The sequence below is a fragment of the Lethenteron reissneri genome, chromosome 49 (assembly GCF_015708825.2).
Source record: "Lethenteron reissneri isolate LAM-NWPU_2019-01 chromosome 49, ASM1570882v1, whole genome shotgun sequence".
In the NCBI taxonomy this organism is placed as follows: domain Eukaryota; kingdom Metazoa; phylum Chordata; class Hyperoartia; order Petromyzontiformes; family Petromyzontidae; genus Lethenteron; species Lethenteron reissneri.
The window spans coordinates 11,291,758-11,315,493 of NC_083827.1; the positions used below are offsets into that span (position 1 = coordinate 11,291,758).

General features: G+C 53.7%; 1 protein-coding gene across 1 annotated transcript in view; it reads right to left on the bottom strand.

Annotated features, from left to right (window-relative positions):
* The window catches only part of LOC133354871 (cadherin-8-like), a 28,480-nt gene extending 5,101 nt beyond the window's left edge, over positions 1–23,379 (bottom strand). Inside the window, 7 exon segments of the mRNA XM_061572022.1 lie at positions 4,165–4,440; positions 10,592–10,706; positions 14,081–14,202; positions 15,393–15,529; positions 21,863–21,963; positions 21,965–22,120; positions 23,359–23,379. Of these exon segments, the coding sequence (XP_061428006.1) occupies positions 4,165–4,440; positions 10,592–10,706; positions 14,081–14,202; positions 15,393–15,529; positions 21,863–21,963; positions 21,965–22,120; positions 23,359–23,379 (928 nt within the window).
* Between the last annotated feature and the right edge of the window lie 357 nt (positions 23,380–23,736).

The following is a 23,736-nucleotide window of genomic DNA, read 5'->3' on the forward strand; positions in this document are numbered from 1 at the left end:
CACCCCCCTCCCCTTGCCCCCCGCCCCCATCCCCCGACAGCCACTTGCTCTGCACGACCCTGGATCTCTGCGTGCCTTTCACCCAGCGGCATAACGCTCGCCCCTAGCCACCGCCCCGTGTCTCACTAAGCTCCGGTGCTGTTGAATCTCCTCCGAGGACGAGTAGATGCCCCCTCCCCCCTCGTATATAGCCCCCAACAGATTCCGTCTTTGTGCTTTGCCAGCAAAACCCCCTCCGTGTGCGCCTGCGTAGATGCTACTCGCGAACGGCGCTTGGCCCCGACAGTCTGTTAGAAATGCGACACGGCGGTGGGTCGGAGCTTTGTCCTTGCGAGCTTGGCAGGCGACGTGCGGATGATGCGCACTGGGAACCTCCTGCAAACTTGTTCTCGGTGTCAAAATGAACCAAATCGGAAGACTCGTCAAAGAATGAGACGGACGGACGGACGAGGCTGAAATGGGAACGTCCGCGCAGAGATCGAGTCGATGCGAGCAAGAGAGAGAGGGGGCAGAGAGAGAGCTACCCGTCGGAGGCCGTCGGACTGCGAGAAGGGCTGCGTGCAGAACGAGAGAGAGCGAGAGAGAGAGCGAGAGAGTGAGCGAGAGAGTGACCGAGAGAGTGAGCGAGAGAGTGACCGAGAGAGTGAGCGAGAGAGTGACCGAGAGAGTGAGCGAGAGAGTGAGCGAGAGAGTGAGCGAGAGAGTGAGCGAGAGAGTGAGCGAGAGGTGGGGTTTACATAAGCAAAGTAAAAAAAAATTACGAAATGATGAACGAAGCAAAGTGCCGACTACACCGAGCATCTTCTTGTTTCCACTGATCGTAAAAGAAAAAAGAGAGAGCGAGCAGAGAGAGAGAGGAGAGAGCAGAGAGAGAGGAGAGCGAGCAGAGAGAGAGAGAGAGAGAGCGATCAAGCGTTGGGAACACGATTGATTACAAGACGAACGGACGTGAGATGTGATGTGAGGCTGCGACGCGCTTTGACGGATGGATGGAGCGCCCACGTTGAGAAGGATGAACGGCATCCTCGAATGTCGAGTAATTACTCGCTGAGAGGTGGACTATCCGCGCGGGCGCGTGCGTGCGTGTGTGCTCGTGTGTGCGTGTGTGCGTGTGTGCGCTCGTGTGTGTGCGCGTGCGTGCGCGTGCTCAACACACGCCTCGTGCAAGGTGAATTGGTAGACCGCGTGACTGATGTCGAAATGGCGTGTGTGTACGCGTGTGTGTGCGTGTGTGTACGCGTGTGTGTGCGTGTGTGTACGCGTATGTGTGCGTGTCCGTGTGCGTGTGTGTGTACGCGTGTGTGTGCGTGTGTGTGTACGCGTGTGTGTGCGTGTGTGTGTGCGTTTGTGCGTGTGTGTGCGTGTGTGTACGTGTGTGCGTGTGTGTGTGTACGTGCGTGCGTGTGCGTGTGTGTGTGTACGCGTGTGCGTGTGTGTGTGCGTGTGCGTGTGTACGCGGCTGTGTGCGTGTGTACGTGTGTGTACGTGTGTGTGCGCGTGTGTGTGCGTGTGTGTGTGCGTGTGTGTACGCGTGTGTGTGCGTGTGTGCGTGTGTGTGCGTGTGTGTGACGTGTGTGCGTGTGTGTGTGTACGTGCGTGCGTGTGCGTGTGTGTGTGTACGCGTGTGCGTGTGTGTGTGCGTGTGCGTGTGTACGCGGCTGTGTGCGTGTGTACGTGTGTGTACGTGTGTGTGCGCGTGTGTGTGCGTGTGTGTGTGCGTGTGTGTACGCGTGTGTGTGCGTGTGTGCGTGTGTGTGCGTGTGTGTACGTGTGTGCGTGTGTGTGTGTACGTGCGTGCGTGTGCGTGTGTGTGTGTACGCGTGTGCGTGTGTGTGTGCGTGTGCGTGTGTACGCGGCTGTGTGCGTGTGTACGTGTGTGTACGTGTGTGTGCGCGTGTGTGTGCGTGTGTGTGTGCGTGTGTGTACGCGTGTGTGTGCGTGTGTGCGTGTGTGTGCGTGTGTGTACGTGTGTGCGTGTGTGTGTGTACGTGCGTGCGTGTGCGTGTGTGTGTGTACGCGTGTGCGTGTGTGTGTGCGTGTGTGCGTGTGTACGCGGCTGTGTGCGTGTGTACGTGTGTGTACGTGTGTGTGCGCGTGTGTGTGCGTGTGTGTGTGCGTGTGTGTACGCGTGTGTGTGTACGGGTGTGTGTGTCTACGTGTGTGTGTGCGTGTGTCCATGTGCGTGGAGCAGTAGTGCAGTGTTTCGCGCTACGCTGCGCTATAAACCCGACGACCTGGGATTCGATTCTCTCTCACGGCCAACACCGGTGACGGTGATCTGAACCGCTCATGGGCCTGCCCTACGTCCACTCAGCCTCAAATGAGTATCTGGTGCGTTGTGTAGACATAACCACTGGGAAGACAAAGGCGGCCGGTCATATTGTTGGCCACCAACCCCCTCGTGTGCAGTGCCGGCATTCATGGGTTTTCCCAAACAGCACTTTCCCTAATAGTCTACTAAAGGCTATATGGGGGATATTTGTCTTTGTGCACCTAGCCTGGCTCAAGAACCATGGTGATGTCACCGCCAGTTATTGGCGAATGGTGACTGTTGTGGCTGGGTCTGTGGGGAGTGGTGGCGCAGTGGTTAGCGCGGCGATCCGAGTTAGATTCCCGCTCGCGACCAAATAAAGCGGCCGAATATTTAAACCAGTCCCCAGGCCTCCCCTAGTTCCACTCAGCCTCAAATGAGTACCTTCCTGCACTTGTCCCAGCAGACTGTGAAGGGCTACACGGGGGATCTTTGTCTTTGCTTAACTCACACCAGGGCCATCACATCTAGTAAACGATGTGACGGACCGTCAAGGGTCAAACTATATATATATTGCTGGAACGACAACATGATGAATATATACACACACACACACGCGCGCAGAAGAAAGCTGGGACGGTGTTGGCAGGACTTGCGAAAACTGTGTCGGAGGTCGAATGGATTTCGTGTCGATTGACAGGCAAAGCAGAGAGCGGCGGGGAGTCGGAAGAGAGGAGAGGTAAGAGAGATGGAGAGAGAGATGGAGAGAGAGAGATGGACAGAGATGGGGAGAGAGATTTAGGACGTGGGAGAGACATGCGTATGCGTTCGCATAATGGTTAGTGTAGTAGTTAGTGTAGTAGTTAGTGTAGTAGTTAGTGTAGTGGTTAGTGTAGTAGTTAAGTGTAGTGGTTAGTGTAGTGGTTAGTGTAGTGGTTAGTGTAGTAGTTAGTGTAGTAGTTAGTTTCAGTAGTTAGTGTAGTAGTTAGTGTAGTAATTAGTGCAGTCGTAAGCACACTGCGCTTAGGAAACCAGCCACGTGAGGACGATTCACGCTCACGGTCAACACCAGTGACGATAATTTTATCAGGTCCCGGACCTCTCCTAGGTCGACTCAGCCTCAAATGAGTACCTGGTGCTGTCCAGCCACCCCCTCGCTTACCCTTCTGGCTTTCATCGGCGCACATACAATTAGCGCGGTTAGCTACGGATAGGTGCGACATAAGTTCAACATATATACAATACTAGCTAATACCAATTGACCCACAGGTCTGTTGACGCTATAAGGAGGATCTTTGTCATTGCAGGCATGAGTGTAAGAGGTATATGTGTGCACACAAATAGCACTTGCCCTAACAGTCTATTAAAGACTATTCAAGGCATTCTTGTTTTGATCTTGGTGTACGTGGACATGTTCGCGTGCATGTGACACGTGTACGTGTAGTTTGCAGGCTGCATCTCTCTCTCGATCTCTCTCTCGCTTGTGTCTCTCTCTCTCTCTGTGTGTCTCTCCGTGTCTGTGTGTGTCTATCTCTCTGTGTGTCTCTCTGTCTCTCTGTGTGTCTCTCTCTCTCATGTTCACCTTCTGAAGCGCTCGCTCGTCACCGTGGCGTGTGCCATGACACCACCACCACCACGTGACTTTTCTTTAGTATTGTGCGCAGTGCTTTCAGCGCCACAGCGCGTCGATTTGTAGCGTTTATTTTCATTTGTTTGCTGATGACTGTATTTCATATTAAAATCGCCTCCAGTGCTTTTGCTGCTGGCGTGCAATAAAAGTTGTTTAAAAGTCAAAGTCTTTCGCTCGCTTTCTCTCTCGCTCTCTCTCCCGCTCTCTCTCCCGCTCTCTCTCTCTCGCTGTCGCTCTCTACATCTCTCTCTCTGTCGCTCACTCGCCCTCCCCCCTCACTCACTGAGCAAGATGAGCAGGCAGGCGAGGATGGCGATGAGCGCGTGCACGCTGAGCCCAGCGGGCAGCACTGCGAGCGCCTGCAGGGTGCACGCGGTGACGGCGCCGCGGCGGCTGCAGGCGCAGACGCGCACGCGCACGGTCGCGGTGCTGCTCAGGGCACCCGGGGAGCCCGAGTCCTCCAGCACCACGGAGAGCGGCAGCACCAGGCCCAGGGTGGACAGCTCCTCGGCACCACCGCGGGACAGGCGCCGACGCAGGGATAGGGAGGCCGTGCCGTCTGGGGGGTGGGGTGAGGTGGGGGGGGGAGGGGTGGTGCAGTGGTTGAGCACGTGGCGCTGCGAGCCGAGATCAATTCGGGCTCACGTGAAAGCCGACGCCGGTCACGATTATCTGAACCGGTGTGCTGGGCCCCCCCCCCACCCCCCCTCCCCTCACCACCGTCGATAGATTATATTTAATCAACATTTTTGATTTCATCTCAAGGGAAAATGCACCTTCCGTAACCCTTTTGGCTGGCCATCGAACAAAGACGGTCACTGATAATTGGTTCTTTACCCTTCTATCTGGCAACAAAACTGACACCTTTTTGCAAGGAGTCATGTTTGCATAGACCGCAATACCTGCAGTCATAAATACAAACAAAAGACATAACTCTGATAATGTGCACTGTCCTTGAAGTTGATTGGTCCACACCCGAGACAGCTTTCCTTCGAGCCTAGTCTCATATGGGTTGGACCAGATGACGCCAAAAGGCGCACAACTCAAGGACAATGCACCATCAGAGTATGAGAGCTCGGGGCAAGCATCTACACTATGGGGACCTCATTTGCCAGTAAAAATATGATAATTGGTTCTTTACCCTTCTATCTGGCAACAAAACTGACACCTTTTTGCAAGGAGTCATGTTTGCATAGACCGCAATACCTGCAGTCATAAATACAAACAAAAGACATAACTCTGATAATGTGCACTGTCCTTGAAGTTGATTGGTCCACACCCGAGACAGCTTTCCTTCGAGCCTAGTCTCATATGGGTTGGACCAGATGACGCCAAAAGGCGCACAACTCAAGGACAATGCACCATCAGAGTATGAGAGCTCGGGGCAAGCATCTACACTATGGGGACCTCATTTGCCAGTAAAAATATGATAATTGGTTCTTTACCCTTCTATCTGGCAACAAAACTGACACCTTTTTGCAAGGAGTCATGTTTGCATAGACCGCAATACCTGCAGTCATAAATACAAACAAAAGACATAACTCTGATAATGTGCACTGTCCTTGAAGTTGATTGGTCCACACCCGAGACAGCTTTCCTTCGAGCCTAGTCTCATATGGGTTGGACCAGATGACGCCAAAAGGCGCACAACTCAAGGACAATGCACCATCAGAGTATGAGAGCTCGGGGCAAGCATCTACACTATGGGGACCTCATTTGCCAGTAAAAATATGATAATTGGTTCTTTACCCTTCTATCTGGCAACAAAACTGACACCTTTTTGCAAGGAGTCATGTTTGCATAGACCGCAATACCTGCAGTCATAAATACAAACAAAAGACATAACTCTGATAATGTGCACTGTCCTTGAAGTTGATTGGTCCACACCCGAGACAGCTTTCCTTCGAGCCTAGTCTCATATGGGTTGGACCAGATGACGCCAAAAGGCGCACAACTCAAGGACAATGCACCATCAGAGTATGAGAGCTCGGGGCAAGCATCTACACTATGGGGACCTCATTTGCCAGTAAAAATATGATAATTGGTTCTTTACCCTTCTATCTGGCAACAAAACTGACACCTTTTTGCAAGGAGTCATGTTTGCATAGACCGCAATACCTGCAGTCATAAATACAAACAAAAGACATAACTCTGATAATGTGCACTGTCCTTGAAGTTGATTGGTCCACACCCGAGACAGCTTTCCTTCGAGCCTAGTCTCATATGGGTTGGACCAGATGACGCAAAAAGGTGTCAGTTTTGTTGCCAGATAGAAGGGTAAAGAACCAATTATCATATTTTTACTGGCAAATGAGGACCCCATAGTGTAGATGCTTGCCCCGAGCTCTCATACTCTGATGGTGCATTGTCCTTGAGTTGTGCGCCTTTTGGCGTCATCTGGTCCAACCCATATGAGACTAGGCTCGAAGGAAAGCTGTCTCGGGTGTGGACCAATCAACTTCAAGGACAGTGCACATTATCAGAGTTATGTCTTTTGTTTGTATTTATGACTGCAGGTATTGCGGTCTATGCAAACATGACTCCTTGCAAAAAGGTGTCAGTTTTGTTGCCAGATAGAAGGGTAAAGAACCAATTATCATATTTTTACTGGCAAATGAGGTCCCCATAGTAAAGACGGTCACTGTTTCGCGCGCTTTCAGATGCGCTTCTGCGGCCGTCTGGAACGCTCTTCCTTCCCATATTAGGAAGTCAGTGGAGCTCCGCCACTTTTAAATCTCGATGAAAATAAAAAAAAATTTGAACTGATTTTTGTGTTTAGTTTGTGGTCCTTTTCCCGCACCTCCGATTAGCACGGGTGGCTACATATGGTGCAAACGAAGTTCAACATACACACGTATACACATAGAAAGCGAGTACCTGGTGGGATGAGTATTAACATCGTCACCAGTGAAACAAAGGCGGCCGGGGTGGTGCTGGCCACCCACACCCTCGTGCGCCGTGTGGCCTTCGTAGGTGCTAACAGGACTTGCACCCGACAGTCTGCGAAGGCTATATGGGGGTTCTTTATCTTTGGGCAAGGCGGAGGTGGGATGAAGGGGGGGGGGGGCGAAGGCGGGAGGGGGAAGTGGGGGAGGGGCATGCAAGGGGGGTACGGGGAGAAGTGAGAACATCGTGGCCCCCGAGAGGTATGGAGATGATGGTGTGGGGTGGGGAGGGGAGGGGGAGTGATAGAGGAATGGGGAGGGGGTTGGTATCGTCAGGGGAGAAGGGTGGGGGTTAGTGGGGGAGAGGGTGGGGGTTAGTGGGGGGAGAGGGTGGGGTTAGTGGGGGAGAGGGTGGGGTTAGTGGGGGAGAGGGTGGGGGTTAGTGGGGAGAGGGTGGGGGTTAGTGTGGGGGAGGGTGGGGTTAGTGGGGGAGAGGTGTGTTGTGGGGTTAGATGGGGGGTTGTGGGGAGAGGGTGGGGTTAGTGGGGGGAGAGGGTGGGGTTAGTGGGGGGAGGGTGGGGGTTAGTGGGGGAGGTGGGGTTAGTGGGGAGAGGGTGGGGTTAGTGGGGAGAGGGTGGGGGTAGTGGGGGGAGAGGGTGGGGGTTAGTGGGGGAGAGGGTGGGGTTAGTGGGGGAGAGGGTGGGGGTAGTGGGGAGAGGGGGGGTTAGTGGGGGAGAGTGGTGGGGTTAGTGGGGAGAGGGTGGGGTTAGTGGGGGAGAGGGTGGGGTTAGTGGGGAGAGGGTGGGGGTTAGTGGGGAGAGGGTGGGGGTTAGTGGGGAGAGGTGGTTAGGTGGGGAGAGGGTGGGGGTTAGTGGGGGAGAGGGTGGGTTAGTGGGGGAGAGGGTGGGGGTTAGTGGGGGAGAGGGTGGGGTTCGTGGGGAGAGGGTGGGGGTTAGTGGGGAGAGGGGTAGGAGGGTAGGGGGGGGTTTAGTGGGGGGAGAGGGGAGGTTAGTGGGTTTGAGGGTGGGGTTAGTGGGGGAGAGGGTGGGTTTAGTGGGTTTAGAGGGTGGGGTTAGTCGGGGAGAGGGTGGGGGTTAGTGGGTTTTTAGAGGGTGGGTTAGTGGGGGAGAGGGTGGGGGCTTAGTGGGGGAGAGGGTGGGGTTAGTGGGTTTAGAGGGTGGGGTTAGTGGGGGAGAGGGTGGAGGTTAGTGGGTTTAGAGGGTGGGTTTAGTGGGGGAGAGGGGGGGGGTTAGTGGGGGAGAGGGTGGGGTTAGTGGGGGAGAGGGTGGGGGTTAGTGGGGGAGAGGGTGGGGTTATTGGGTTTAGAGGGTGGGGTTAGTGGGGGGAGAGGGTGGGGTTAGTGGGGGAGAGGGTGGGTTAGTGGGGGAGAGGGTGGGGTTAGTGGGGAGAGGGTGGGGGTTAGTGGGGGAGAGGGTGGGGTAGTGGGGGAGGGGTGGGGTAGTGGGGGAGAGGTGGGGTTAGTGGGGGAGAGGGTGGGGGTTAGTGGGGGAGAGGGTGGGGTTAGTGGGTTTAGAGGGTGGGGTTAGTGGGGGAGAGGGTGGGGTTAGTGGGTTAGAGGGTGGGGTAGTGGGGGAGAGGGTGGGGGGTTAGTGGGTTAGAGGGTGGGGTTAGTGGGGGAGAGGGTGGGGGTTAGTGGGGGAGAGGGTGGGGTTAGTGGAGGGAGAGGGTGGGGTTTAGTGGGGGAGAGGGTGGGGTTAGTGGGTTTAGAGGGTGGGGGTTAGTGGGGAGAGGGTGGGGTTATGGGGAGAGGGGGGGGTTAGTGGGGGAGAGGGTGGGTTAGTGGGGGAGAGGGTGGGGGTTAGTGGGGGTCGAGGGTGGGGTTAGTGGGTTTAAGGGTGGGTTAGTGGGGAGGAGGGGGGGGTTAGTGGGGGAGAGGGGGGGGTTAGTGGGTTTAGAGGGTGGGGGTTAGTGGGGGAGAGGGTGGGGTTTAGTGGGGGAGAGGGTGGGGGTTAGTGGGTGAGAGGGTGGGGGTTAGTGGGGTAGAGGGTGGGGTTAGTGGGGGAGAGGGTGGGGGTTAGTGGGGTAGAGGGTGGGGTTAGTGGGGGAGAGGGTGGGGGTTAGTGGGGGAGAGGGTGGGGTTTAGTGGGGGTAGAGGGTGGGGGTTAGTGGGGGAGAGGGTGGGGGTTAGTGGGGGAGAGGGGGGGGTTAGTGGGGGAGAGGGTGGGGGTTAGTGGGGGAGAGGGTGGGGTTAGTGGGGGAGAGGGGTGGGGGTTAGTGGGAGAGAGGTGGGGTAGTGGGGGAGAGGGTGGGGGTAGTGGGGAGAGAGGGTGGGTTAGTGGGGGAGAGGGTGGGGTTAGTGGGGGAGAGGGTGGGGTTAGTGGGGAGAGGGTGGGGTTAGTGGGGGAGAGGGTGGGGTTAGTGGGGGAGAGGGTGGGGTTAGTGGGGGAGAGGGTGGGGGTTAGTGGGGGAGAGGGTGGGGTTAGTGGGGGAGAGGGTGGGGGTTAGTGGGGGAGAGGGTGGGGGTTAGTGGGGGGAGGGTGGGGTTAGTGGGGGAGAGGGTGGGGGTTAGTGGGGGAGAGGGTGGGGTTTTAGTGGGGGAGGAGGGTGGGGGTTAGTGGGGGAGAGGGTGGGGTTAGTGGTTTAGAGGGTGGGGGTTAGTGGGGGAGAGGGTTGGGGTTAGTGGGTTTAGAGGGTGGGGGTTAGTGGGGGAGAGGGTGGGGGTTAGTGGGGGAGAGGGTGGGTTCGTGGGGGAGAGGGTGGGTTAGTAGGGGAGAGGGTGGGGGTTAGTGGGGGAGAGGGTGGGGGTTAGTGGGGGAGAGGGTGGGGTTAGTGGGGGAGAGGGTGGGGGTTAGTGGGGGAGAGGGTGGGGTTAGTTGGGGGAAGAGGGTGGGGTTAGTGGGGGAGAGGGTGGGGTTAGTGGGGGAGAGGGTGGGGTTAGTGGGGGAGAGGGTGGGGGTTAGTGGGGGGGAGAGGGTGGGGTTAGTGGGGGAGAGGGTGGGGGTTAGTGGGTTTAGAGGGTGGGGGTTAGTGGGGGAGAGGGTGGGGGTTAGTGGGTTTAGTGGGTGGGGGTTAGTGGGGGAGAGGGCAGAGGGGAGGTGGGGGTGAGTGGTGGAGGGAGGGGGAAGGGATGGAGGGAGAGTTGGAGAGATGGACAATGGACGCAATGGGGAGAGAGGAGAGCCGAGGAGAGGAATTGGTAAATATGAGGTCATCATTATTATCAGAGGGGCTCTCCAGAGACGAGGGCTTTCATCCAGATGTGGAATGACCATGGCCAATGATGATGATGATGATGATTTCGGGAACATGCAATTGTACTCGCCATTGATGTAATTGAGAGCTCCTGTATCTATCCACTGCTAGATGAAAGGACGGGGTCAGTGTAGTCACCCCCCGACCCCCCCTCCCTCCTCCCAGCCCGGCCGCCTCTGTCCACCCAGCGGTAGAAATGGGTCCAGCAGCAACAGTTTGGGGACAGGGGCAGGTCACGTGTAATGGGGTAAAGTGTGGGTACTCAGAACTCTTACACGACGCCTGTCGCAGCGCGGAAGAGTAGGCCGATTACCCCTCCAGAGGGGCTTTCTAGAGCGCCCTCTATTGGCGAGATGGAGATATGGTGAGATAGTGAGATGATGTGATGGTAAGATGATGGTGTGATGATCGAGTGATGATGAGATCGTGTGATGATGGTGAGATTGCGTAGTGGTGGAATGGTGTGATGATGGTAAGATGGTGTGATGATGATATGGTGAGATAGTGTGATGATGATGGGCTGGTGAGATCATGTGATGATGGTGTGATGATGGTGTGATGATGGTGCGATGGTCAAAATTCGAAAATGATCGGTGTGGCTGCAGCACTCACTGTGATGGTCTGTCAGCGTGAAGTTGGAGTTGGCGGACGGAGCGGAGAGCGAGATTTTGACCGGAGATGATACATGATTCTCATCTCGATCCACGGCACTGAAGATGTGCACCACCTGTGCATGGACAAAAAGACAAAGATCCCCGTATAACCTTCATCAGACTGTCGGGGCAAGTGCTGTTGGTGGGCACCTATGGAGGCCGGCACAGCACACGAGGGGGTGGGTGGCCAACACCACGCCCGGCCGCCTTTGTCTCCCCAGTGGCGATGTTTACTACACACCGCACCAGGTACTCGGTTTAGGCTGAATCGACCTAGGGGAGGCCCAGGACCGATTCAGATAATCGTCCCTTTTTTTGGTGGCCGTGTGGGGGAACCGAACTCGTGTCGCTGGGTCCGTAGCGCCAACGCGCTAACCACTGCGCCACCGCTCCTCTCTCTCATACACACAGGAGCCTCCCTTCTCTGCAATTTCTCTGCTACGACAACAACAATAACAACAACAAGAAGCAATTCGCACACGGGGCTGGTGAACTCCGATGAAGATCTCAGAATCTAATTTAAGCTTCACTTTCAATTGACGTGTGCGCTTACGTTCACACACACACATGCATTCACTCGTTAACATACACACCCACCCATGCTTTCATTTATTTACATACACACCTACCCATGAATTCATTCGTTAACATACACACCAACCCACACATGTATTCACTCGTTAACATACACACCCACCCATGCTTTCATTCGTGTACATACACACCCACCCACTCGCGCAGACTACATCCGAGGCTGAAATCGCAACAATCCCTTCTTTGATCAACGGAGGAGGAGGGAGGAGGAAGAAGAGGAGGGGGAGTTGTGTAGTGAGCAACAACCTTATCCGCCAGTCATCGCCCCATCGCGAGAGACAACGACTCCCCCTGTCCCAATCTCGCGAGTTCCCACCCCGATAAGCGGAACCGGCTTATAAACAGTGCGCCGCTACATGCGCGCAACAGAGACGAAGATCGCCCCTTCGCAGGCTGCTGGGGCAAGTGCTGTTAGCGAGCACCTATGAAGGCCCGAACGGCACACGAGGGGGTGGGTAGCCAGCACCACCCTCGGCCGCCTTTGTCTCCCCGGTGGCGATGTTTTCACATCGCACCAGGTACTCATTTGAGGCCGAGTCGACCAAGGGGAGAACCATGACCGGTTCAGATAATCGTCACCGGCTGTTGGTGGTCGCGAGCGGGAATCAAAATCGTCATCGGGTTCGTAGCGCAGAGCGCTCACCGTTTGGACTACCACACACACGCACGCAAGCACACACGCACGCACGCGCGCGCACACACACACGCACACACACAAGTACACATACACACAAGCACGCAAACACACACACACACACGTGCGCGCGCACATGCACACACACGCACGCACACACACGCACACACGCACACACACACACACACGTACCCACACGCACGCACACACGCGAACGCACGCGCACACACGCACGCACGCACACACACATGTGCGCGCGCATGTGCACACACGAAGACAACGATCCCCTTGTGTAGCCTACGCAGGCTGTCGAGCCGAGTGCTGTTAGAGGCCACCTGCTATACCTGCCCTCCCCATCGCCCTCCTTCACCCTCCATCCCTCAATCCCTCCCTCCATCGCTCCCATCCCTCCACCTCTTCTCTCCGCATGCTCCCTGCAGCAGCAGCAGCATCACCATCATCATCACCATCATCGGCCAGGGTCAATCCACTGTTGGATGAAGGCCTGCGTCTCTGGAGAGTTCCTCTAATAACACTGGTCAACACACTTTTTTTGGCATAAGGTATCCCAACTGTTTTAAGGTAATTTTGGGGTGCTGATTCCAAATCTGGCATCAGTTTTTGTCTATCACATCAGGTTTTTGAGATATAAAATATTGCATTTTCGATAAAAACTGCAGAAGAAAAATATTAAATAAATGTGGATATCTACATCAAATTATATTATATACCCACTATCCTAAAAATACAGCACCATATTTTAACACTAAAGCAGCCACTGACTCGCAACAACTTGCAATCATAAGCGACAGAGTTAATTTCGGGTAAAATCAATGAAAATTGGGTATGCCGATAGCATAAAAATGAGATGTTACAGAGCAAATCTGAGATCAGATTTGGAATCAGCACCCTGAAATTAGTCTAAAACAGCTGCAAAAGTCCAGGCCAGATTTTTTCTTTTGTTGACCAGTGTAATAATTTAATTACTTATTTTTGCGTTTAGTTTGTTGTATTTTCCCCTAACCTTCGATTAGTACAGTTGGCTACTTATGATGCGACATGAGATCGGAGTTTGTGGTGTCTCTCTCTCTCTCTAACTCGTGGTCGCGTGGATTCTTCTCCGGGTCCTCCCGTTTTTCCTTCCACATTTCAAATCAACGTGCCACGCTTCGAGTATGTGTCTGCTGTACATTTCCACGTGATGAAAACGCGTTTCGTTGAGCCATCATTTGTGGCCAGCTCGCTTCTGAAAAAATGCTACGGAGGCTCAGTGGGCCTTGCCTGGTAAAATAAAACGTTTAGTTTAGTTTGAGTAGGAATCATAATCTGTATTAATACTGGAGGAATGCGATGAGCTATTCCGCTCTTTTTCTCATATGCCCAAGTGCACCACAGAGACCATAAAAATCTCATCACATTTACCCCTCTCCTCTCCTCCCTCCACCTTCATTGCTATCATTGTCCATCATCTTCGCCTCTCCCTCCATCCCTTCAACAGCCCCTTCCCCTAGGTTTGAAGCTTTCGGGACTGCAAGGATTCATATTCTTAGGGTTTTTTCGGTAAAGTCACGTAGGTAAAAAAATAAAATTAATAAAAGTAAAATAAAAATAAAAATAATTAATTTTTATTTTACTTTGATTAATTTTCATTTTTAATAAAGTAAAATAAAATTTAATTAATAAAAGTAAAATAACAATAAAATAATTTATTTTATTTTACTTTTATTAATTTTCATTTTCAATAAAGTAAAATAAAATTAATAAACGTATAATAAAAATAAAATAATTTATTTTATTTTTACTTTATTTTTATTAATTTAAATTTTTCACCTACGTGACTTTACCAAAAAACCTAAGAATATAAGCCCCTCCCCCCACGATTTCGACTGCCCCACCCCCCATCATGCCCCGCACACCACGTGGTCCGCACCTGGCCAGGGGGTGTATTCTCACCCCCCAGGCCACACCCCCTGTCATGCCCCGCACACCACGTGGCCCGCACCTGACCAGGGGAAGGGTTCTCACCCCCCCAGGCCACACCCCCCGTCATGCCCCGCACACCACGTGGCCCGCACCTGGCCAGGGGGCGTGTTCTCACCCCCCAGGCCACACCCCCCATCATGCCCCGCGCACCACGTGGTCCGCACCTGACCAGGGGAAGTGTTCTCACCCCCCACTGCCCCACCCCCCATCATGCCCCGCCCACCACGTGGTCCGCACCTGGCCAGCGGGCGTGTTCTCACACAGCACGAGCTCGTCGGGCCCCAGGAGCTCGGGGGCGTTGTCGTTGACGTCGAGGACTCGCACCGTGACGGGGGCACGGCCCACCAGCGCCTGGTCGTCTGGGGGAGGGAGCGGGAGGGCGGGCGGGAGAGTGAATAGGAGAGTGGGGGGGAGAGTGAGTGGGAGAGTGAATAGGAGAGTGAATGGGAGAGTGAATAGGAGAGTGGGTGGGAGAGTGAGTGAGTGGGAGAGTGGGTGGGAGAGTGGGTGGGAGAGTGAGTGGGAGAGTGAGTGGGAGAGTGAGTGGGAGAGTGGGTGGGAGAGTGAGTGGGAGAGTGAGTGGGAGAGAGGAAAGTGGGTGAGAGAGTGAATGGGAGAGTGAGTGGGAGAGTGAGTGAGTGGGAGAGTGGGCGGGAGAGTGGGTGGGAGAGTGAATGGGAGAATGAATGGGAGAGTGAATAGGAGAGTGGGTGGGAGAGTGAGTGAGTGGGAGAGTGGGTGGGAGAGTGGGTGGGAGAGTGAGTGGGAGAGTGAGTGGGAGAGTGAATAGGAGAGTGGGTGGGAGAGTGAGTGAGTGGGAGAGTGGGCAGGAGAGTGAATAGGAGAGTGAATGGGAGAGTGTGTGGGAGAGTGAAAAGGAGAGTGGGTGGGAGAGTGGGCGGGAGAGTGGGTGGGAGAGAGTGAATGTGAGAGAGTGAGTAAGAGTGTGTGAGAGAGAGAGTGTGAGAGAGTGAGTGTGAGTAAGAGTGTGTGAGAGAGTGAGTGAGTGTGGTGATAGAGAGTGAGTGTGGCGATAGAGAGTGAGTGTGAGAGTGAGTGAGTGTGGTGATAGAGAGTGTGATTCTCCACGGGTGACCCTGTGACGAGGCGTGAGGGTGGTGCGAGACGGAGTGACCCTGCGAGGTGGAGTGACCCTGCGAGACGGGGTGACCCTGCGAGGCGGTGTGACCCTGCGAGACGGAGTGACCCTGCGAGGCGGAGTGACCCTGCGAGGCGGTGTGACCCTGCGAGACGGAGTGACCCTGCGAGACGGAGTGACCCTGCGAGACGGAGTGACCCTGCGAGACGGAGTGACCCTGCGAGACGGAGTGACCCTGCGAGACGGTGTGACCCTGCGAGGCGGAGTGACCCTGCGAGGCGGAGTGACCCTGCGAGACGGAGTGACCCTGCGAGACGGTGTGACCCTGCGAGACGGAGTGACCCTGCGAGACGGAGTGACCCTGCGAGGCGGAGTGACCCTGCGAGGCGGAGTGACCCTGCGAGACGGCGTGACCCTGCGAGGTGGAGTGACCCTGCGAGTGACGCTCACCGGCCTGCGTGGCGATCACCGTGATGTTAAAGAGCTCGGTGGACTCGCGGTCGAGCGGCCGAGCGACGGTGAGGACGCCCGACAGGGGGTCGACGTCGAAGTGACGGTCGACGTCGGTGTTGCGATCGATCGAGTAGCTGCACACACGCACACGTACACACCGAGACGCACACACGAACACACACACCGAGACGCACGCACACACACACCGAGACAAACACACACACACGAACACGGAAGGGGGAGACATACATCAGTTGTATATCAGCTATCTAACCCTTCCAGAGCTGCATTTAGAATGTGACAACAACAACATAACCGTCAATAACTTTACACATGGCTTTTAAAAGATAGGAAAAATAAACAGATATAGTTGGCGACGTTTCGGATAATGCCCCTCCTTCAGGGCACATCGAAATGTCAAACGAACATCGGTACTGACGGGCGACTAAGTGCGGCGTCAAATCCACTTCGACGCACCCAGCAGACGCGTGACAGCGTGTGTTATTAAATATTAATTACAAACACTCATCACTACCCGGAGTACAAACACAGCCATCGTCGGTAAAGTCACGTAGGTGAAAAAATAGTAAAAAGAATAATAAAAGAAAAAATGTTTACTTTAGTAAAACAAATTCTAGCTGTGATTTACACACCTGATGATGAGTACTTGTGTTGCAATCTAACCGTGATTTAATTTAGTTATTTTTAATTTTATTTTTAATTTTATTTCTATTTTATTCTTATTTAAAAATGTTATTGTTATTTTATTATTATTTCATTTTTATAGTTTTTTCATCTACGTGACTTTACCGAAAGAACCAAAGAGTATGGATCATTGCAGTCACGAAAACTTCAAATCTAGAACAGCAACCATCGTCCCCCTACGACGGCTGGATATTGCCAGCCCCGTGGAGGAGAGAGGGGTGGGGTCACTCTTGCGGTATCTCATGAACTCTCTCATCTGGTTGCCTGAGCAACTATAGCATCAACTCGACAGATACATCTTGGTTCTTTCGCTAAAGTCACGTAGGTAAATAAAATAATAAATAATGAATAAAATATAAAAATCCAATTAAATTAGGACGTTTCGATTGCAACACAAGCAATCATCATCAGGTGTGAACACCACAGCAAGAAAATGTATACTGGTAGGAACCTCTGGTTACACCAGCCCACAGGGGATTATTGTGTTCGTCCGTTGTGCAGGGAGGGGCTGGGTGGAGAGGGGAGGGTGGGAAGGGGCTGGGTGGGGAGGGGCTGGGTGGAGAGGGTGGGGAGGGGCTGGGTGGGGCGGGTGGGGAGGGTGGGGCTGGGTTGGGAGGGGCTGGGTGGGCAGGGTGGAGAGGGGCTGGGTGGGCGGGTGGGGAGGGGCTGGGTGGGCCTGGTGGGGAGGGCGGGGTGGGGACGGTGGGGAGGGGCAGGGTGGAGAAGGTGGGGAGGGACTGTGTGGGGAGGCTGGGGCTGGGTCGGGGGTGGGAGGGGTGGGGCTGGGTGGGGAGGGGCTGGTCACCCCGTGGTGCCCTTAAAAAACTCAACGTTTAACCTACTCACGCCGGCTTGTGCCCGCCCTCACAGTCGGGCATATTTGCGGAATACACCACGCCGCCGTTGACCCTGGCCATTGACCGAGCAACCCAACGTTCCTACCAGCTCCCTCCGCAGGACAATGTGTTTGTAAAGTGGGAGAGATGCCAGGAGGCTATATAAGTAGGCGGGGCCAGAAGCGAGAGGCCGAGTGACACTTAGGACAGACGAATCGCTACCACCATCTCGGCGCCGCCGTGGCGAGATGTTAACCACCTTGCCCGGTACGCACGAGGTCGTGGGTTCGATCCCTAAACCTGACGCCTGCTGTGTATATTTGGAGTTTGCGTGTTCTCTCACTCTCTCTCCGACGTCGTCCTGTGGATTTTACTGCGGGTCCTCTGGGCTTTACCCTCCACATCTATAATGAGAACACCACGCGTTCAGAGTATTTGGCTGCTACAAATGTCCACGTGATGATACGCTACTTAATTGGGCTATCAATCGCGAGCAGGTCGCTTCTGAACAAGAGCTACATAGCTCAGAGGGGCCGTTACCAGGTAAACACATTTTTTACTGTTATAGGAGTCTAAGTATTGTTAGCGAGATGGTTGGTGGCCAGCACCACGACCGGCCGCCTTTGTCTCCCCAGTGGCGATGTTCGCACACTGCACCAGGTACTCATTTGAGGCTAAGTCGACCTAGGGGAGGCCCAGGACCGGTTCAGATGATCGTCACCAGTGCTGGTGGCCGTGAGCGGCGATCGAACTCTGGTCGCCGGATTCGTAGCGCGGGCCGCTAACCACTACGCCACCGCTCCCCACGCATAGAAACTACTAAACATTTTATTTTATTTATTTTACCGGGTAAGGCCCGCTGAACTATATCGCTCTTTTTCAGACGCGACCTGGCCACAAATGACAGCTCAACAAAGTGGCTTATAACGTGGAAATTTATAAATACTCTAAAGCGCATGTTTCTCAATGTGGAGGTAAAAACCGGAGGACCCGGAGAAAAATCCACGCGTAGAGTGAGAGAGAGAGACACACACACACAAGCTCCAAATATACAGCAGCAGGCGTCAGGGTCGCGATCGAACCCACGACCTCCTGCATACCAGGCGAGGTGGTTAACATCTCCTAGCCACCGTGATGGTGAGAGAGACACACGCAAACTCCAAATACACAGCAGGCGTCAGGGTCGCGATCGAACCCACGACCTCCTGCATACCAGACGAGGTAGTTAACATCTCATAGCCATACTCTCAGGTTTTTTTCGGTAAAGTCACGTAGGTAAAAAAAAACATTTTCCGGTAAAGTCACGTAGGTAAAAAATAAAATTTTATTTTTTACCTACCTGACTTTACCGAAAAAAACATGAGAGTATGAATCCTTGCAGTCACGAAAGCTTCAAATCTAGAATCTCATAGCCACCGTGGCGCCCTTAGACGTGTACACACGCGCGCGCGCGTACCACCACGGGCACGAGCGCGCGCGTACCACCACGGGCACGCGCGCGCGCGCGTACCACCACGGGCACGCGCGCGCGCGCGTACCACCACGGACACACGCGCGCGCGCGTACCACCACGGACACGTACGCGCGCGCGCACAGACGCACATCGAAGAGGTGTGGTGGGGGAGGGCGGTGTGAGCTGCCATCAAAGCGAGGTTTGCCGAGATGCTGTTGCGGGACAGCCTCCCAGTATCTGCCTAATTAATCGGAATGCGGCTACACTTGCTCGAGCAATTTGTCGCTGCGGGCTTGAGAAATGGCCATGGGAGCACCAGCGGGGGGGAGAGAGGGGGGAGCAAGAAGAGCAGCGTGGCTGGGGGAGAGATAAATGGGAGAGATAAATGGGAGAGGGAGAGAGCGGGGATCACGCTGCGGTAACCGTGGGGGTTCGTGTGCTGCGTGTTCAACAATTACACAGCACACGCTACGTGTTATAACCTATACACTGCACGCTGTCTGTTATAACTCATACACTACACGCTACGTGTTATATAGCCTATACACTACACGCTACGTGTTATAACTCATACACTACACGCTACGTGTTATAACTCATACACTACACGCAGTCTATTATAACCTATACACTACACGCAGTCTATTATAACCTATACACTACACGCTGTCTATTATAACATATACACTACATGCTACGTGTTATAACTCATACACTACACGCAGTCTATTATAACCTATACACTACACGCTGTCTATTATAACATATACACTACACGCTACGTGTTATAACTCATACACTACACGCAGTCTATTATAACCTATACACTACACGCTACGTGTTATAACTCATACACTACACGCAGTCTATTATAACCTATACACTACACGCAGTCTATTATAACCTATACACTACACGCTGTCTATTATAACATATACACTACATGCTACGTGTTATAACTCATACACTACACGCAGTCTATTATAACCTATACACTACACGCTACGTGTTATAACTCATACACTACACGCAGTCTATTATAACCTATACACTACACGCTACGTGTTATAACTCATACACTACACGCTGTCTATTATAACATATACACTACATGCTACGTGTTATAACTCATACACTACACGCAGTCTATTATAACCTATACACTACACGCTACGTGTTATAACTCATACACTACACGCAGTCTATTATAACCTATACACTACACGCTACGTGTTATAACTCATACACTACACGCAGTCTATTATAATCTATACACTGCATGCTACGTGTTATAACTCATACACTACACGCTACGTGTTATAACCTATACACTACACGCTACGTGTTATAACCTATACACTACACGCTACGTGTTATAACTCATACACTACACGCTACGTGTTATAACTCATACACTACACGCTACGTGTTATAACCTATACACTACACGCAGTATATTATAACATATACACTACACGCTACGTGTTATAACCTATACACTACACGCTACGTGTTATACCCTAGACACTAGACGCTGTATTTTATAACATAAACACGAGGTTCTAATACATAGCGAGTGGAGAGAATCAGAGAGATCAGTTCGAAGGGGACAGGTGTCATGCAGTAGCGACGGGAGAGTGATTGGGTGAGTGGATGAGTAGGTAGGTGGGTGGGTGAGTGGGTGAGTAAGTGGGTGAATGACTGGGTGAGTGAATGGGTGGATGGGTGAGTGATTGAGTGGGTGAGTAGGTAGGTGGGTGAGTGAGTAGGTAGGTGGGTGGGAGAGTAGGTAGGTGGGTGGGTGAGTGAGTGGGTGAGTGGGTGAGTGAATGGGTGAGTAGGTAGGTGGGTGGGTGAGTAGGTAGGTGGATGGGTGAGTGGGTGAGTGAGTGGGTGACTGAGTGAATGGGTGAATGAGTGAGTGAGTGGGTGAGTGAGTGAGTGGGTGAGTGAGTGGGCTGGTGGGTGAGTGAGTGAGTGGGCTGGTGGGAGAGTGGGTTGGTGGGTGAGTGGGTTGGTGGGTGAGTGGGTTGGTGGGTGAGTGTGTGAGTGGAGTGAATCGGTGAGATAAGTTCACTGGAACAATCGTCATGGTAGTAGCTGCAGGAGGATGAATGGGTGGATGAATGATTGGGTGGGTGGGTGAGTGGGTGAGTGGGTGGGTGGGTGGGTGAGTGGGTGGGTGGATGGCATTGATAACGAAGGGAAGCGAATGATCTATCATGTCAGTGATGTTCCAGTTGGATTCCATTGCTGCAGTGATGGGTATTAGTCTCGAGGTGGCCTTGGTGGTGCAGAGATCAGAGACGCTGAGCCACGTCTCAGCCGCAGCACCACAGAGATGACACGGGTGTACAGGTGCAGCCTGGTCACCAACGACTCGTATAGAGACCCAAAGACTCACATAGAGACCCACAAACTTATCGAGACCCATAGACTCACAAAGACACCCATAGACTCACGCAGAGATGCATGGACTCGCATAGAGACCCATAGACTCACATAGAGACCCATAGACTCACATAGAGACCCACAAACTTGTCGAGACCCATAGACTCACAAAGACACTCATAGACTCACAGAGAGATTCATGGACTCGCAAAGAGACCCATAGACTCACATAGAGACCCACAAACTTGTCGAGACCCATAGACTCACAAAGACACTCATAGACTCGCATAGAGACCCATAGACTCACATAGAGACCCATAGACTCGCAAAGAGACCCATAGACTCACATAGAGACCCATATACTAGCAAATACACACATACATTTCACATAGAGACCCATAGCGGTAGTGACCTTTCTGTGCGCTGGGAAGGAATGGAACGGCGTGTATTATAAATGATTTTCATTTTAGAGCCACACATACGGCGCTGTTCGATACGGAACGTCTTGATATTGTTGTTAATTGTGTTTGCGCACCGCCGCCATGATATTGTTTGGTGGAGTCATCCCCTTTTGAAGTGAAGGCGAGATCCATCTCTCCTCTCATCTCCTCTCTCTCATCTCCTCTCTCTCATCTCCTCTCTCTCTGCTCTCTCTCTGAGCACGCGTACCACACACATGTCGGTGATGTGCAGCACGTCTTCTTCGAACGCTGGGGAGCCGGACAAGCCCCACTCTGCACCAGCGTGCACAGCACCCTCGTGTTCACCTTCTGAAGCGCTCGCTCGTCACCGTGGCGTGCGCGATGACCACCACCACCACCACGTGACTTTTCTTTCGTATTGTGTGTGGTGCATTTAGCGCCACAGCGCGTGGATTTATAACGTTTGTTTTCATTTGTTTGCTGGTGACTTTGTGTATTTCATATCGGAATCGCCTCCAGTGCTGTTGCTGCTGGCGGCAATAAAAGAAGTTTCAAAGTCAAAAATCTCTCCAATCCCACTCTCCTCTCCCCGCTATTTCTCCATAATCTCTCTCCTCTCGATTTCCACTCTCTCCGCTCTCTCTCTCTCTCTCCGCTTACCGCACGGGTCTGGCCGCTGCGTCGGGATCCAGGGCCGTGACCGTGCCGAGGGGGTGCCGTGGCCCCTGGCTCTCGGCCACCTCGAACTCGTAGGCGGCCGGAGGAGAAGACGGGCCCCTCGTCCGCGTCCTCCACGCTCACGAGGAGGCGCGTGGAGCCAGCCAAAGGCACCATCGCCGTGGAGCTGCTGCCCCCCGCCACCGGGTTCCACGCCTCCACGGTGAGCGTGTAGGCGTGCTTGCGCTCGTAGTCGAGCGGCTGTGGGTGGGTTGGTGGGTGGTGACGGTGGGCAGGAGTAGGTGGAGTGGGTGGGTTGTGGTGGTGGTAGTGGTGGGAAGAAGATGGTTGTGGTGAGAGGAGGTGGTGGAGGTGGTGGTGGGGAGGAGGATGTAGAGCAAGTGGGTGGTGGTGGTGATGGGGAAGAGATGGTTGTGGTGGGAGAAGGTGGTGGAGGTGGTGGTGGGGAGGAGGATGTAGAGCAGGTGGGGTGGTGGTGGTGGTAGTGGTGGGAAGGAGATGGTTGTGGTGAGAGAATGTGGTGGAGGTGGTGTAGTTGGTGATGGGGAGGAGATGGTTGTGGTGGGAGCAGGTGGGTGGTTGTGGTAGTGATGGGGAGGAGATGGTTGTGGTGGGAGGTGGTGGGTGGTGACGGTGGGTTGTGGTGGTGGTGGTGGTGGGAAGGAGATGGTTGTGGTGAGAGAAGGTGGTGGAGGTGGTGGTGGGGAGGAGAATGTAGAGCAGGTGGGGTGGTGGCGGTAGTGGTGGGAAGGAGATGGTTGTGGTGGGAGGTGGTGGGTGGTGACGGTGGGTTGTGGTGGTGGTAGTGGTGGGGAGGAGATGGTTGTGGTGGGAGCAGGTGGGTGGTTGTGGTGGTGATGGGGAGGAGATGGTTGTGGTGAGAGAACGTGGTGGAGGTGGTGTAGTTGGTGGTGGGGAGGAGATGGTTGTGGTGGGAGCAGGTGGGTGGTTGTGGTGGTGATGGGGAGGAGATGGTTGTGGTGGGAGTTGGTGGGTGGTGACGGTGGGTTGTGGTGGTAGTGGTGGGAAGGAGATGGTTGTGGTGAGAGAAGGTGGTGGAGGTGGTGTAGTTGGTGGTGGGGAGGAGGATGTAGAGCAGGTGGGTGGTAGTGGTGATGGGGAGGAGATGGTTGTGGTGGGAGGTGGTGGGTGGTGGTGGTGGAAAGGAGGTGGTGGTGATGGGAAGGAGATGGTTGTGGTGGGAGAAGGTGGTGGAGGTGGTGGAAAGGAGGTGGTTATGATGGTGATGGGGAGGAGATGGTTGTGGTTAGAGGTGGTGGCGGTGGTTGTGGGGAGGAGGTGGAGCGGGGTGGGTGGGGGTGGTGGTTGTGGTGGTGGGTTTAACAGTGGTTGTTGATGTTTCGGAGTGGTTGATGTTGTTGGCGGTTGGCAGTGGTTGGTGATGGACATGAGTTGGTGGTAAGTGGGGACAGAACATAGCAACACAGAATATTCATAAACATCATCATCATCATCACTGTCACCATCACAATCGCCATGATTATCAGCAACACCATTCTTTACCATCACCATAATGATCAGCATTACCGTCATCATCATCATCAGCACCACTGTCTTTTCCCACCGTCATCATCATCAACCTATCGTCCTTGTCTAATCATGTCACCTTGTCCGAACAACCAACATCCCTGCTGCCTCCTTGTCCTACAAACACCTTCCCACCCTCTCCTCCCTCTTCCCTTCTCTCCTCCTCCTCTGCTCCCATCCCCCCTCCCCTCTTCACCCCTCCCCCTCCGCCTATCCCTCCCATAGCCTGCGGCACAGCAATGCTGGTGACACGTTGTATCCGCAATACCAGTCATTAAATATTACCGCGTGACATTTACATATCGGCG